Below are 14750 nucleotides of genomic sequence, written 5' to 3' on the forward strand. Positions count from 1 at the left end.
GTCTTCTGGTAGGCCAGTCCGACACTGGCAGCTAGTCTACACCCACTAGCCTGGAGCCTGGAGAGGGAAAACTGTTCTGATGATATGTGATATGATATAATAACCAGAAATCCTACAAATCCACAGCAGCTTATCCTGAAAAGTCACCTGAAAGTGCATTGCATGTGAAATGGTTAATACAACCCCTTTATTAGTTCTACCCGTCATTGCACCTCATCATTCCAGTATAAGGCTGGGTTCACACTACGTATATTTCAGTCAGTATTGTGGTCCTCATATTGCAACCAAAACCAGGAGTGGATTAAAAACACAGAAAGGATCTGTTCACACAATGTTGTAATTGAGTGGATGGCCGCCATTTAATGGCAAATATTAGCTGTTACTTTAAAACAACGGCTGTTATATTGAAATAATGGCCGTTATTTACTGTTATATGGCGGCCATCCACTCAATTTCAACATCCTGAAATATACTGTGTGTGAACCCAGCCTAACATTGACTATAGAAGGACTGAAAGGAAGCCGATTGAACGCCCATGGTTGTCTATTATGTCCAGGTACAGACAATACATTAGCTCCTAGCAGATCCTCCTTTAACATTGTTTTCAGTTAATTTAAAGCATTAAACAACCCTGATTGAAGATCAATAGTTTGCAGAGAGATGGTTCAGATGAAAAATCCACATTACTGTCACAGCTTAGACTTTAAAACTTTTTGCATCATTCACGCCCCATTTTGCAATAAAGTTTCCTCCTTTCTGACTATTCAGTGAAAAGCGCAGATAATACAACCCCTATATCTTTGGAGTGGCGGGGGTGCATAGCATAAGATAAAAACTCTATTGGAATCATGGCAACTGAGACTATAAGCTCAATTTGTTTTTGGACTCTCCACAGGACCACTTTAAAGGGGAACGGTCAGCTCTGCCTGGGCTGGGTTACCATCCCCCGAGCACCAATCCAGCGGACCACTCCATCGATAATCATTAGAAGGGGTGGGATGGCAGGGACTGTAACCCCACCCCCTGTATGGAGATCTGCCCCCCGATCGGCCCACCCTTCCTTATTATTATCAATGGAGGGGGTCGGCTGGATCGGTGCTTGGGGGGCTCCTAAAGTCTTACAGGGCAGAGGATTTCAAAGCTAGCGGCACTAAGGATGAAGGTAACAGGCATATCTTCATCCTCAGCGCCCAGTAAGCAGCTATCGGCATATGAGTTTCCTCTAACCTGCTGATAGTTCCCCGTTAAGGCGGTCTGCTGACATCATCCACTGAACAGTGATGACCACCCCCATGATGGTGCATGCCATAAGCTTATGAACTGTGAAGGAGGTGGTCTCTATTGCTTAGTCTAATGATTGCTGGGGATCTCAACCGCAGGTGGAAGCAGTTGGACGTTGCCAGGATTTTTCAGATGTGTCTACGTTAAGAATCTCTGCCGCTTCCCGTCCCTGGCACATATTGCCCAGCTGTATACCCCTAGTCTTGCATCCCCCTCCCCACCGAGGTGCTTTTAAATAACTTGTCATGTTAAACCAGAAGTAAATGTCAGCTATTTCCAGTCTCTTAATTGTTTGATCTTTCTATTACCTTTCCATTTTTTTTTTTTTTAAATGGCAGCAATTTTTTCCCTCCCGTCCGTGTACCTGCTAAGTCCATTGTAATTTTCCACACGTCACAGGATTAAAAGGTAGCGGGCACGGCCTAGACCCATAATAGACCATAGCCGCAGCATAAATAGTATGTTATTAAAATCCGGCCTAGCCTTTTCCTGCCATAGCGGCACATAATAACACATTTATTGGTAAGCTTGCAATGCTGCCTGTCTATTGTGCTCACAATTGGGCACCTTGCCATTCATTCAGCGCTCTCTTATAAAGAGTCATTTTCGGAACAATCTCGTCCAGTCTTGCCGGGTTTGTTGGATTTGACTGTTTGGAGAGAAAATCGTCCCCCTCCCAAAAGTCTTTAGATTTATTTCCAAGTGTGTGATTTATTTTCCTCTCTTTGGAAATCGCAGTTTGAGCTATTGTCGGCTTTGTTTTATGTAATATTTGTATTTCTCTTATATTGTTGGCGGTGTTCCTCTGTTATTACTATTGATGTATTTTTTCCCAGTCTCCCTGCTGCCATCTCTGCCCATGTCCAATACTGTCCAGAGCAGTAGCTAATCCCCATAGAAAAACTCTCCTGCTCTGGACAGTTCCTGACATGGACAGAGGTGGCAGCAGAGAGCACTGTGTCATGCTGAAAAGAATACACCACTTCCTGCAGGACATACAGCAGCTGATTTGAGAAAAAACAAAAAACCCTCTTGTCAGGGTGGTGGATGTTCAATGGGTTAGGTTAGGCATTGTTTCCACATGGTGGTCACTCCATGAAGCTGAAAGCCTGCATACCTTACCTTGTAAGGACACGCCCTCTCATTGTTTAAACCGCCCAGTTGCCAATTTATGTATACATTCTCAGGAGGTATAACCGAGAGATTGTAAGAAATAAGAAAATAAGTTGTGCTTGGTATCCACTGTGATGTGCTGAAGCCTAGGTGTAAAATTTCTCCTGTCCTTTCAGAACTATATACGTGTAGGGCCGATATTGTGCAGGCACATTTTTAGCGCTTACCTTTTTTCTTTTTTTTTTTCTCCTACTAGAATCAGAATGATGAAATGAAGAATCAGCTATCAGGCTTACAGGTGGAGCACAGCAACCTAAAGCTAGAGCATCGCAAAGCTGCAGAACTACACAGTCAACAACTGACCCAACTTCAGAGGGAGAAAGAGAATGAGATTGCTGGTCTGCAAGGTGAGAGTGAGATGGTTAACAAATAGAGATGAGCGAACCTGGAGCATGCTCGAGTCCATCCGAACCCGAACTTTCGGCATTTGATTAGCGGTGGCTGCTGAACTTGGATAAAGCCCTAAGGCTATGTGGAAATCATGGATATAGTCATTGGCTGTATCCATGTTTTCCAGACAACCTTAGAGCTTTATCCAAGTTCTACAGCCTCCGCTAATCAAATACTGATCGTTCGGGTTGGGATGGACTCGAACCCGAACCGGGTTCGCTCATCTTTATTAACAATCCATAACTGTGTTTAAAGGGGTTTTCTGGGCAAAACCGACCCTCAATCACTGATTGTCAGGGTACGACACCCAACACCCCCACCAATCAGCTGATCTACACGCACACTGTATGGTGAACACACAGACACAGTGGCTCCATTCACTGTATGGTGGCGGGACCTGGTTACTGCAGCTTGCGACCGTCACACAGTAAAAGGAGCTGACTGCTTCCAGTCCTGATCACTTTTTGTTGCAGCTGCTGCAGAACATCTTTTTATGCAGATAAGAGGATGCTTCATGTCAGTCACTTGTTTGTTTTTCTTTTGTATGACATTTCTCTTAATCCCCGTACTGTTATTACTTGCAGATACCATATCAAAACTTCGAGAGGAGAGTAAGTTACTTAGAAGAGCCCACCAGGATGTCCACACACAGCTCCTCGGTGCACAGGTAACCCCGCCCATGAAGAGCAGACTCATTGCTTGTAGGAGAGGCAACATACCATAGGGAATCTATGCTGCCATACAGTTGGGACCCACTTAAATAACCTTTCCACTATTGCTTTCAATGAACATCTATTGGTCCTGCAGGACATTCCCTTTTTTTTTTCTTTTTATTTTATAGTTGACCACCAATGTGATGTGTTGAGTCTTATAGGCCATGCGATGCCAATGGAAACAAATATGCAAGGAAGCTGAGAACTGTGCTACACACATTACATATATTTTATTTAGTCAGTTGTATGTTACCTGTGATCTGTGATTATTACTATGGGAATGTAGCCAAACCAGCATAATTCCTAAACATATAGCCATGCTTTTAGTTGTCTTTGTTTGACTTTGGTTTATTTAGCTGATTTTTATCTGCCCCTGGGAAAGTTCCTCCAAGGTCTCACATTACTTTGTCGAAATGTCATAGTTATAGGGCTTTAAGTGACTCTGCAGGCACCGATGCTCCCGCTCTAAAACCACTGGTACCATTGTGTTGCCAGCATAGATTCCTGTCCTGACCTGGGGTCTGCTTCTCTCCTGGTGCTGGTATTTGCGTAAAAAGATTTTTTTTTTTTATGTTGGCGGCATGGTGTGAAAGAGGCGGGGCCTAGATGCCCCATACCTCTCTTTTCCCCCCGCCTTCCTTTCTTTTTAGCCACACCCCTGTGATGGATTACCTTGAGCTACTAAAGAAGAGAAATACGCTGTAGGCCCCGCCTCTTTGACACTGTGCTGCCAAAATAAAAGATATTTTTATACTCCGGTACCAGCACCAGGAGAGAAGCGGACCCTGGGACAGGATATGGATGCTGGCAATAAAAAACGGTACCAGCTGTACCAGATTCACCTTAAACAGAATAGGAACGGGTGACAGCTATATTGGTTGTCGGCAAGTTCTCCTAGAAGCGAAAGCAAAGAAAAAGGTTAAATCATAAATGAACAGGACAGATCAGTTATAGGTCGGGTACAGTAGTAAGTGCATATTTTATACTGTGGATCACCCTGTGGATTTTCCAAGAAATTCCCTTTTAAATTGCATATGGCAGCTCTCAAGGAAATACCACATCCTGAATATTTCTGAAAGAAAGCAGCCATGTTTTTCTGAGCCTGGACAACCCCTTTAAGGCCCTCTAATGCTTCGTTTACACGAAGCGATAATTCGCCCAATCGATCATTTAGCGATTTTGAAGCAACGATTTGGTTTTTATAACAATCAGCATTTAGACGAATAAATCGGTAGAAAAATCGTTAGAAAAATTGTTATTGCAATCGTTTTTAAGATCGCTTAAGCCCATCTTTCACATAGGGTGAATCCTTGAAAAACTGTTTACACAAAGCGATCTGCGAATTTTTAGCTAACGCCGATTTGAGAACATGTTGAAAGATCAAAATGAACGATTTCACGCTCGTCGCTTGATCGTTTGCTGTGTTTACACGGAACGATTATCGCTCAAATGCGATCGTTATTGTGAAAATTCGAACGATAATCATTCTGTGTAAACGCAGCATAAGGTGGAAATACTCTTTAAAAACCATGTGCCACCCATTACTATGCAAATAGGAAGATATTACAGCTTGCTGCCAATGTACCCATAGACCTGTGCCAGGCCTTAAAGGGGATATCCATTTAGCACCTTTAATTATCGCCTGCTTCTTTTGTCAGATTACATTTATCATTTCAGGTTTGTTATAATTTGTCGCTTGAATTACAATTTGGCGAAGGTGAATTGACAATTTACCTTCCTTGTGGTCCTAAAAATGAAGGAGGGAATCATTTCTCCTTGTACAATGTGGCTATTGATTGTCTGGGAGCCATTGAAGTAAATGAAATGCTGGTACCCGGCCGTCTGGGCCGCTGAATTGGCTTATAGAACATGCCATTTAATTAGGAAGCAGGAAGGATATTTGCATAATAATTTGACATTTTCAGCTTCTCGGAGACCTGGAGCAAATTGCGGATTCTTAATTTAAGGTTACGTTTGGCAAGTTAAATGCATCTGGCATGATGACGTCAAGGGAGAGAGGTTAACAAGGAAATTTTAAAGAGAGAGTGGCCTGTAATACAGATTTGGCCTGGTCCGCCACCTTGTCTTGAGTGCAGCCAAGAGTACACAGATATATGCATATATGGAGAGATTTACCAAACTGATGTAAAGTAGAACCGGCTCAGTTGCCCCTAGCAACCAATCAGATTCCACTTCTCTTTCCTCACAGGTTGTTTGGAAAATGAGAGGTGGAATCTGATTGGTTGCTAGGGGCAACTGACCCAGTTCTACTTTACACCATTTTGATAAATCTCCTCCATAGTGTACATATAATACACCGATGTGTAGCCATAGGGGGTGCAGTTGTCTCAAGGCCTCTATGATCCATAAGAAGACATCATTATTATGATGCAGTTACGAGTCTCCCTGCAGGGAAGGGCCTAGCAAAGGGATGGCTCCTGTATGGAGACCACCAAAACCACCCTGTTAAGAGGCCCCTTCAGTCAATATCCAACTCAATTACGAGTCTGATGATATGACCAGGAAAATACCAAAGCCAGGTGTCCATCCTTAGACAGCTGTTTCGGGGTGTTACCCCTCATCAGTGTAGAGCAGGATTCTGGCTAGGTGGGAGCAAGGCCTAGTAAACCAATACAGGAGTCATGCCTTTGCTAGGTCCTTCCCTGGAGGGATTCCTTTCTACTCCCATGTTTTGAGACTCTTAACTGAGGCTCTGCGAACCTTTTTGAATATTAATGTTTCCCAGGGGGCAATGCACCTAGGATTTAATAGTATTTAACCAGTAGCTGACAGACAGTATCATCTTTGGCTGGTCTCCCTGAGATCAGTCATCTGTTTGCTGTATCATTATTATGAATCGCACCTAGTAGGTATCCATTAGGTGCCCTGACACCAGTAATGCCTGATGTCAGATGTATGTGAGTGCACTCTCTGCTGGTGAGTGCATCACATATGAGACTTAATCAATATTAGATAGGTGGCACCCTCACCAATAAGCTCTTTGAATGGGCTGCTACTCTAATATGATAATATAAGGAACTGTAGTGTTGTTCCATTCACTTGAAAGAGAAATATTGTAGTTCCTTACACCTCCACTACTAAAAGTACGGCGATTGCAAAGACATGCCCCTTCAAACGGCTGATTGTCAGGGGGGCAAGAGTCGGACCCCCTTAAATCCAATAGTGATGGCCTATCTAGCGGTACAGTAATTATCTCTTCATCTTAAATATTATGTGCCCCTAATATCCTATACTTTGTCCTATATCTTACACAGATTAATTTCTTATAATAAAGGGGGTACTCTCGGAAAAAAAAAATGTTAGACAGGCTTGTGAACACTTTATTCTTCAATATTCAGTCTTCCAGTACATATCAGCTGCTGTATGTCCCGCAGGAAGTGGTGTGTTCTTTCAAGTCTGACACAGTGCTCCCTGCTGTCGCCTCTGTCCATGACAGTAATTGTCCACAGCAGGAGATGTTTTCTATGGGGATTTGCTACTGCTCAGGACAAGAGGTGGCAACAGAGAGCACTGTGTCAGACTGAAAAGAATACACCACTTCCTGCAGGACATACAGCAGCTGATAAGTACTGGAAGGTTTGAGATTTTTACTTTGAAGTAATTTACAGATCTGTATAACTTTGACACCAGTTTATTTAATTTCTTTTTCTGGAGTACCCCTTTAATTCTCCCTTTGTCCTGGCTGTTCTCGTAGGAAAGAATCTTTATAAATTTCTCACTTTTAAGTACAAGTAATGATGAACTAGCAAATGTAGTTGTCTCAGGATTTCGAGTCCTTTCACAGACGGATTTTGTAAAGAACAATGTTCTGATAAAGTTAGAGACTTAATGTGTTTGAATCCCGTACGTGAAGGCTCCTTATGTCTGCAGTCTTGGCGGAGCGGCTCGCTGTGTGTTGCATTCTTGTGGTGGGAGCTGCTCCCATGGCCGATTCCTCAGATTCCTCATGTACTTATGCGCTAGGGAGGAAATGCCACTTAGAAAATTCACTTTCCCATTTCTCTTTGTCCATCTACCATGTTTTTTAGATCCACACTTCAGTGCTAATTCACTTCTTAACATATCTTTATAGCAGCCCCAAGCTTCATATTTTGGATATAGAGATCCAGGTTTAGTGTAAAATTGAGTTGAATTATAACATTCTTGCCTTTTGCTTCAAATAAGAAAAAATAGAAACCAAATAAGCTACTTTCTTGCAAACACAGCACCACCCTTGTCCTCAGTTTATGTGTGGTATTTGCAGTTCAGCTCTATTCACTTCAATGGAACTGAGCTGCAATACCACTCCCAAAATGAAGAGAGGAGAGGCGCTGTTTCTGGAAGAATTGTCAAGTTAGGAAAGCCTTTCTATCATAAGGGGCCTGAATTACCGCCTGTACGTATGCCATTGTTTTACCCCCATATATTGATTATTGTCGCGTTTCACATGTACTCGCTTGTTTTACAAGTGTCCGTTCTGCAGTCTTCCCCTGCCCTCTGTACTGTGCTTTCCACTGAGCTGTACGCTGCTCAATATGTATCGGTATTGATCTTGTACTATAGCTATACTCTTCTTACATACTTATTAGGAGAGATTCATCCTCCCTGCATTATTTACAGTGCTGTAAGGCTTGTAAATGGATTTCATCTATCTCTGGCAGTCAGCTGGCATCCCGCTCTTAGAATAACTCACGTAGAGTCTACTATTAAAAAACATGTCCAGTGTCCATATCGATGTACTGGTAGTGTTACCGCAGTTACTTGCATTGGCAAAATTGCCATAGAATGATATTTGTTCATATTAACCAACTTATAAAGAGATCCTGCAGTAAAATTCTTTGTTTATGGCATCAAACGACATATATATATATTATTGATATAAAATCTGACACTTATAATAGATGGCAGCAGTCGGCTGTTATTGAGCGGTAAGCTGGCAGCAAGGGTTCAGTTTCCCTGCAGCGCTACTCTAAGCTCAATCAAGATATAAATCTAATATGGAGTGTAGCAGAGGATGTGGGTTGTTCCCAGTCAGCTGTGTGTAACATTTGTAAACCAAGGAAGAATTCAAGTGTCAGGATAGAAGACGGAAAAGACAGAAAAATCTTGAGGGGAAAAAAACAACAAATATAACAAAATATAGATAGAGCCGTGCAGGGGCGGACACAGACTGCAAGGGGTCCCTGGTTAAAAAAATATGTTTGGACCCCCATAACCCATTCGTCTCTCCACCTTTCTGCCGTAAAGGCACACACATATATACGCCCGGGTATCCGGTACATGTGTCCTGGTTTCTCAGGATGGCCCTATAGCACAGAGGCCAGGGCCCACTAAAGGACTGTACTGCAGTATGTCCAGGCCCCAGTGTGGGACTCTGGTATCTGTGGCCACCAACAGAACTGATCATAGGGGCAGCCAGATAAAGAACCCATCAGAAGCGACATGCTGACCTGGTCCCATCTTGGACTGATGTATCTGTGACCACAACTCCCGGAGTAACAATAACCAAAACTCTCAGAATGCCTTACACGTATAAAGCTCTCAGAGAATGTTGGGAGTTGTAGTTTCCGAGAGGACAACCCCTTGAGTTGTCTACTCATTTGTACTTCAAATCTCAGCACATCCTGAGGACTTTAGACTGCAGTAAATGCTGGGTGTTGTAGTTTTTGCAGCTGTTATACTGGGTGCATTTTACACTGGATACTGTGTGGGGGAGAGTATATAGCTCAGAGTGTGGAAGTGACCCCAGAGCAGCACTAATAGGGGAAAGAACAAATGGGCCCTTAATGACTGTTAGGGTACAGGTGGGATACATGTACTGTATGAGGCTGCACAGGTGGGGTACATGTACTGTATGTGGCTGCACAGGTGGGATAAAAGTACTGTATGTGGCTGCACAGGTGGGATACAAGTACTGTATGTGGCTGCACAGGTGGGAGACATGTACTGTATGTTGCTGCTTAGGGGGAGATGAAAGAAAAAAACAACCATGCTGCAGGGGGGAGGGGGGCACAGATGTTGGCTAAGAGGCATAAACTTACAATAAAACTTACAGCATCAGAGAGGGGGCGGGGGGCTCTGTGCTTTCTCTTACACAGTCCACTCTCTATCTTACAACTTCCAGCAGCCTGACAGACACACTGAGAATAATCCCTCACTGTCAGAGCTGCTGCTGTTGCTCCTCTTAACAGTCCCATCCCTGGAAGCCATAACCCTGCAGGATCCCTCCAGCCCCAGTCACCACATGCTCTCTCTCCTCTCCTCCTCACACAAGGTATGCCAGACAGTGGAGTACAGGAAGGGGGGTCTGTCATCACATGCTCTCTCCCCTCTCCTCCTCACACAAGGTATGCCAGACAGTGGAGTACAGGAAGGGGGGGGGGGTCTGTCACCACACGCTCTCTCCCCTCTCCTCCTCACACAAGGTATGCCAGACAGTGGAGTACAGGAAGGGGGGGGGGGGTCTGTCACCACACGCTCTCTCTCCTCTCCTCCTCACACAAGGTATGCCAGACAGTGGAGTACAGGAAGGGGGGTCTGTCATCACATGCTCTCTCCCCTCTCCTCCTCACACAAGGTATGCCAGACAGTGGAGTACAGGAAGGGGGGGGGGGGGTCTGTCACCACACGCTCTCTCTCCTCTCCTCCTCACACAAGGTATGCCAGACAGTGGAGTACAGGAAGGGGGGGTCTGTCATCACATGCTCTCTCCCCTTTCCTCCTCATACAAGGTATGCCAGACAGTGGAGTACAGGAAGGGGGGTCTGTCATCACATGCTCTCTCTCCTCTCCTCCTCACACAAGGTATGCCAGACAGTGGAGTACAGGAAGGGGGGTCTGTCATCACATGCTCTCTCCCCTCTCCTCCTCACACAAGGTATGCCAGACAGTGGAGTACAGGAAGGGGGGGGGGGTCTGTCACCACACGCTCTCTCTCCTCTCCTCCTCACACAAGGTATGCCGGACAGTGGAGTACAGGAAGGGGGGTCTGTCATCACATGCTCTCTTCCCTCTCCTCCTCACACAAGGTATGCCAGACAGTGGAGTACAGGAAGGGGGGGTCTGTCATCACATGCTCTCTCTCCTCTCCTCCTCACACAAGGTATGCCAGACAGTGGAGTACAGGAGGGGGTGTCAGCAGCAGCAACATGTAGGAGAAAGGGAGCCCTGACCGGGTACAGCATCCATTCACTGGGGCCCGCAGTTCCCGGGTGCTGATATTGCCTGGGGGGCCCACTACACACGTGCCATGCTGAGCTGACACTTTAGAGTCTGAGCCTGGCGGGCCCCTTTATTGACCCGGCCCTTGTGCAGCCTCTGGAGCCGTTTAGGAGTCATCTGAATAAAATGGGATTTACATCTAGAAAAGCAGAACGAAAATCGGTACTAACACATAAACATGAGGAAATAAAGGATATATGGGGCTAAAGAGCAGTGAGGTTTACTGATGATTAGGAAGTCTTTCAGGATGGTTATATGTTTAGCTACAGAACAATGACCAGGAAAAACCTAGAAATAGTCTGAATCTCATTCTAATTGATGATGGAATAAAAAAAAAAAAAAAAAAAGTAATAATCCATAAGAAGACTCCATCCTGCAAAATTAGAGGGGAAGTCCGGTGGATTATAAAATCCGTCAGGGGGGAAACTGATTACAAGTACTAACTTGCTTTTTCCTGTGACTGTGGTGAGCGGCGGGACCGCATTTAGAACCCCTGCCGGAAGGCATATTCCCCCGAGGTGTGATGACATCACGGCTCGGGGGAGGCCTGTCCTGGCTGATGGACTGACCGCTTAGCCAATCAGTGACTGGAGCGGTGTCCTACCCCAGTCACTGACTGGCTGAGACACCATCAGCCAGGTCGTGATGTGTCAGCTTCGGAGCCCAGCAGGGGTCCCGCCACTGACTGCGGCCACAAAGAGAGGTAAGTTAGTACTTGTAATCAATAATAATCATAATGACTGACCACCTAGTTGTCCATTATAACGCCATCGTCACATGGCGGCTGGATGCAGTGATTCAGGATCCTTCCTGCTGGGGTAGAATTTTCTGGGAAGATATTGGTTTGCTGTCTGGCAGCGGCTTACCCCTCTCCTTCCCATACGTAACACATAGTCGTTCAGCCGTGCTGTGTACCTGATCATCAGCTCATCTACTATTCGCTTTGACTTCTTCTAGGCCCAGATGGAGGAATTCCGCCAGCTGAAGGATGCATTGAAGAAAATGCCAAGCTTTAAAGACTCTCTCTCTGACACAAAGCGCCAGCAACCACTGGCAGTTACTAAAAAGGTAACTGGATACTGAATGTTTCAGCAGGATCCTGACCGTCATCAAACACTAGAGCTGACACCGGCCTCCGCCTACCAGACCGTGACAGCGCGCACTGATGTATCACACATAATGTGGCATGCCAGTACTTCTACATTGTATCAAGGAAAGTTCTTCCTCTCGCTCCTTACAAGTACATGGCCAATTCTCTAGTTTGGTGTTCTCCAACTTGTGGCTTTCTATCTGTTGCAAAACTACAATTGTCAGAATGCCATGACAGCCACGGCATGCCGGGAAGTGGTGGTTGTGAGATGTTTTTGTGGCTCCTTCTGACATTGTATAAAAACTTTTTATGACAAACTTCTTGACAATCTCTGAAGAACTGAAGTGGTTTGACCTGTGGCCTCGCCCTATGATGTCATTTCTCCGTTTTTATTGTTTTTGTAAAAGACCCAATAATTGTTGTAGTATACGTATGATGAAGATACTCGTCCAGTGTTGAAATGGACAACATTTATTTCTAAAGGCTATGGACACTTTTGAAAAAACATTTTTTATTATTGCTTTGCACCTATAATGGTGTAAAACACTTTTTTTTTAGCAGATTTTGCCTAGTTTCTCCTCTACGGCTTACTGTGCGAGCTTTGCTTTATCTCTAAACTTGTACACAGTCAATAGGATTCTTTACTGCAGACTACCTTGTATCTGCTCTCATCTCTCTCTACAGCTTGCTATGTAAACTCTGCTTTCTCTTTACCCTGCAGAACGCCTTGTATCTGCTCTCCTCTCTCTGTACAGCTTGATATTTAAGCTCTGCTTTCTCTTTACCCTGCAGAATGCGTTTTATCTACTCTCCTCTCTCTGTACAGCTTGATATTTGAACTCTTCTTTTTTTCTACTCTGCAAAATGCCTTGTTCCTGGACTTCTCTCTTTTTATCACTCTACGGCTTGATATATGAGCTCTTCTTCTTTTTCTCTTTTTCTATACTTGTACACCACAGCCTATATGAATGTGAGCTCTGCTTTCTCTATATACTTGTACACAGCCTATATGATTTTTTTCCCTCTAGACTGCCCTGTATCTGCCCTTCTCTCCTTCTACAGCTCAATATGTGATTTTCTACTTTTACTGTGGACGTGTACAAAGTCTATATGATTCTAACCTGTAGACTGGCTTGCATCTGCTCTCCTTTCACTCTACAGCATGATATGTAAGCACTGCTTTCTCTCTACCCAGTTTATATCATTCTAACCTGCAAACTGGCTTGTATCTGCTTTTCTCTCTCTCTTCAACTTCTTATGTAAGCGCTACTTTCTCCCTACATTGTCTTATGGTTCTCTTCTGCTGACTGATTTGTATTGCATTTCCTCTCTGTACACAGTCCGTGTAAACTGTCCTCCAAAATTCTCTTCCCACTGTCCCTAGCCTAAGCTGGTATGTAACCTCTAACCCTTTCTCTGCTGTTATCTCTTACACTTAGAGAGCAGTCTTACTTAACCTTCCTCTAAGTATCGGCTAAATGGTAGGAAATTTTTAATGAAGATTAGTTAGAAAGTTGTTTCTTTTTTGCATTCAGACAATAAATCAACACCAATGATAATTTAAAAAATAACTACTCAAAGGTGTTCATAGCCTTTATATTTATTGATGTGCCATTTTTTTTAATTGAGAGTCCTTGCTTTTCCCCTTTAAGTAGGCGCTGCAACTTGTTTGTTTTAAGTTTTTTGTTTTTTTTTTGCTTTCAAATACAATCCTTTTGAAGGTCTAGCTCATATAATACCTGTTTTGCCTGAGGGGCATCAGTTGTGTATTTGCTGTGTGGAGATCATGTTTCATTATAAATGTTTTAATAGATCTTGTTATTATTAAAAATAAAAAAAAACTACATGTAGCAGAAGCCTGCACGTTATATGCGTCTTACATCTGGTCTTTTATAACACCGAGCCTTTACTTTTCAGCTAGGAGAACGTCCCTTCAGACGTTTAATAGGTTTTGGCAGATGTTTTCGAACGCAGGTCGTCCCTCCTCAGTGTTTTCTATTCCTTTGTGACAGCTTTTGTTATGTCTTTTATGGTTTTAATATTTTATGAGCTAGTCTGCTTTGTTTTCAGTCTAGCTTAAAGCTGAGAAGCCAGGTTTGCTATTTGTTCTACAAACACGTATGAGCTTTAGGCTGGAGGTGCGTGAACAGCTGTATGGATTGGGTGTAAAAGTTCTATGTTTGGAGCCTTTATGTAGATACTTTTCGATGATATTTGGTTTTTTGACTCATTTCTTGCTTAGGATTTCAAAGAACACATCTCACAGGTTCCTCAAAAAATACAGGGAATTAAGAAGACTGTAGAAAACCCCGGAAGTAAGAAGACTGTAGACATCCCGGGAGGGCAAGGGAAGAACATGCCATTCCCCAAAGCACAAAATATCTCCGTACTTCAAATTCCCCCGGTACACCAAACTCCCCTAAGACCAGTAATGCGGAATGACAGCCATGTTTCCAGATTTACCAGGACGGTTAACAGTCTCCAGACACGCAGACAGGTACTTACATGTATTTTTGTTTTCCCTAATGGTTGTGTCCATGGCACAATGACCATTAAGAACAGTGAGAACATAAGGAGATAAGTGTCTGATCACTGGGATCCCCTCTGATCACAAAATTAAAGATCCCAACCGCACCTGTTTGAATGGAAGGGCGGTTGAGCCTACGCATTGCAGCTCCATTCAAACTCTATGGAAATTCCAGTACAATAATCCGCCATCTTTAGCAGTGAACATACCTAAATGATGTTCCATTCAAACAGGGACATGTGTGATCCCAGTTTTTATGATCTATGGGTGGTCTGACTGTCTGAAGAGTTGACTACTTGTAATTGTCGGAAAAAAACTCATTAACTGATAGAGTTTTAAGTAAATATCAAAAGTC

At 43.8% G+C, this 14750-nt stretch overlaps 1 protein-coding gene across 3 annotated transcripts in view; it reads left to right on the plus strand.

Moving 5' to 3' along the window:
* The window catches only part of LOC138769274 (Golgi integral membrane protein 4-like), an 82504-nt gene that overhangs the window by 36148 nt on the left and 31606 nt on the right, over window positions 1-14750 (plus strand). For all 3 annotated transcript variants that reach the window (XM_069947638.1, XM_069947637.1, XM_069947636.1), the window contains exons 5-8: window positions 2651-2801; window positions 3429-3511; window positions 11736-11846; window positions 14111-14365. In XM_069947638.1, coding sequence (XP_069803739.1) covers window positions 2651-2801; window positions 3429-3511; window positions 11736-11846; window positions 14111-14365 — 600 coding nt within the window. The remainder of the gene's footprint in view (window positions 1-2650; window positions 2802-3428; window positions 3512-11735; window positions 11847-14110; window positions 14366-14750) is intronic.

Source organism: Dendropsophus ebraccatus, chromosome 12, assembly GCF_027789765.1.
Source record: "Dendropsophus ebraccatus isolate aDenEbr1 chromosome 12, aDenEbr1.pat, whole genome shotgun sequence".
Lineage (NCBI taxonomy): Eukaryota > Metazoa > Chordata > Amphibia > Anura > Hylidae > Dendropsophus > Dendropsophus ebraccatus.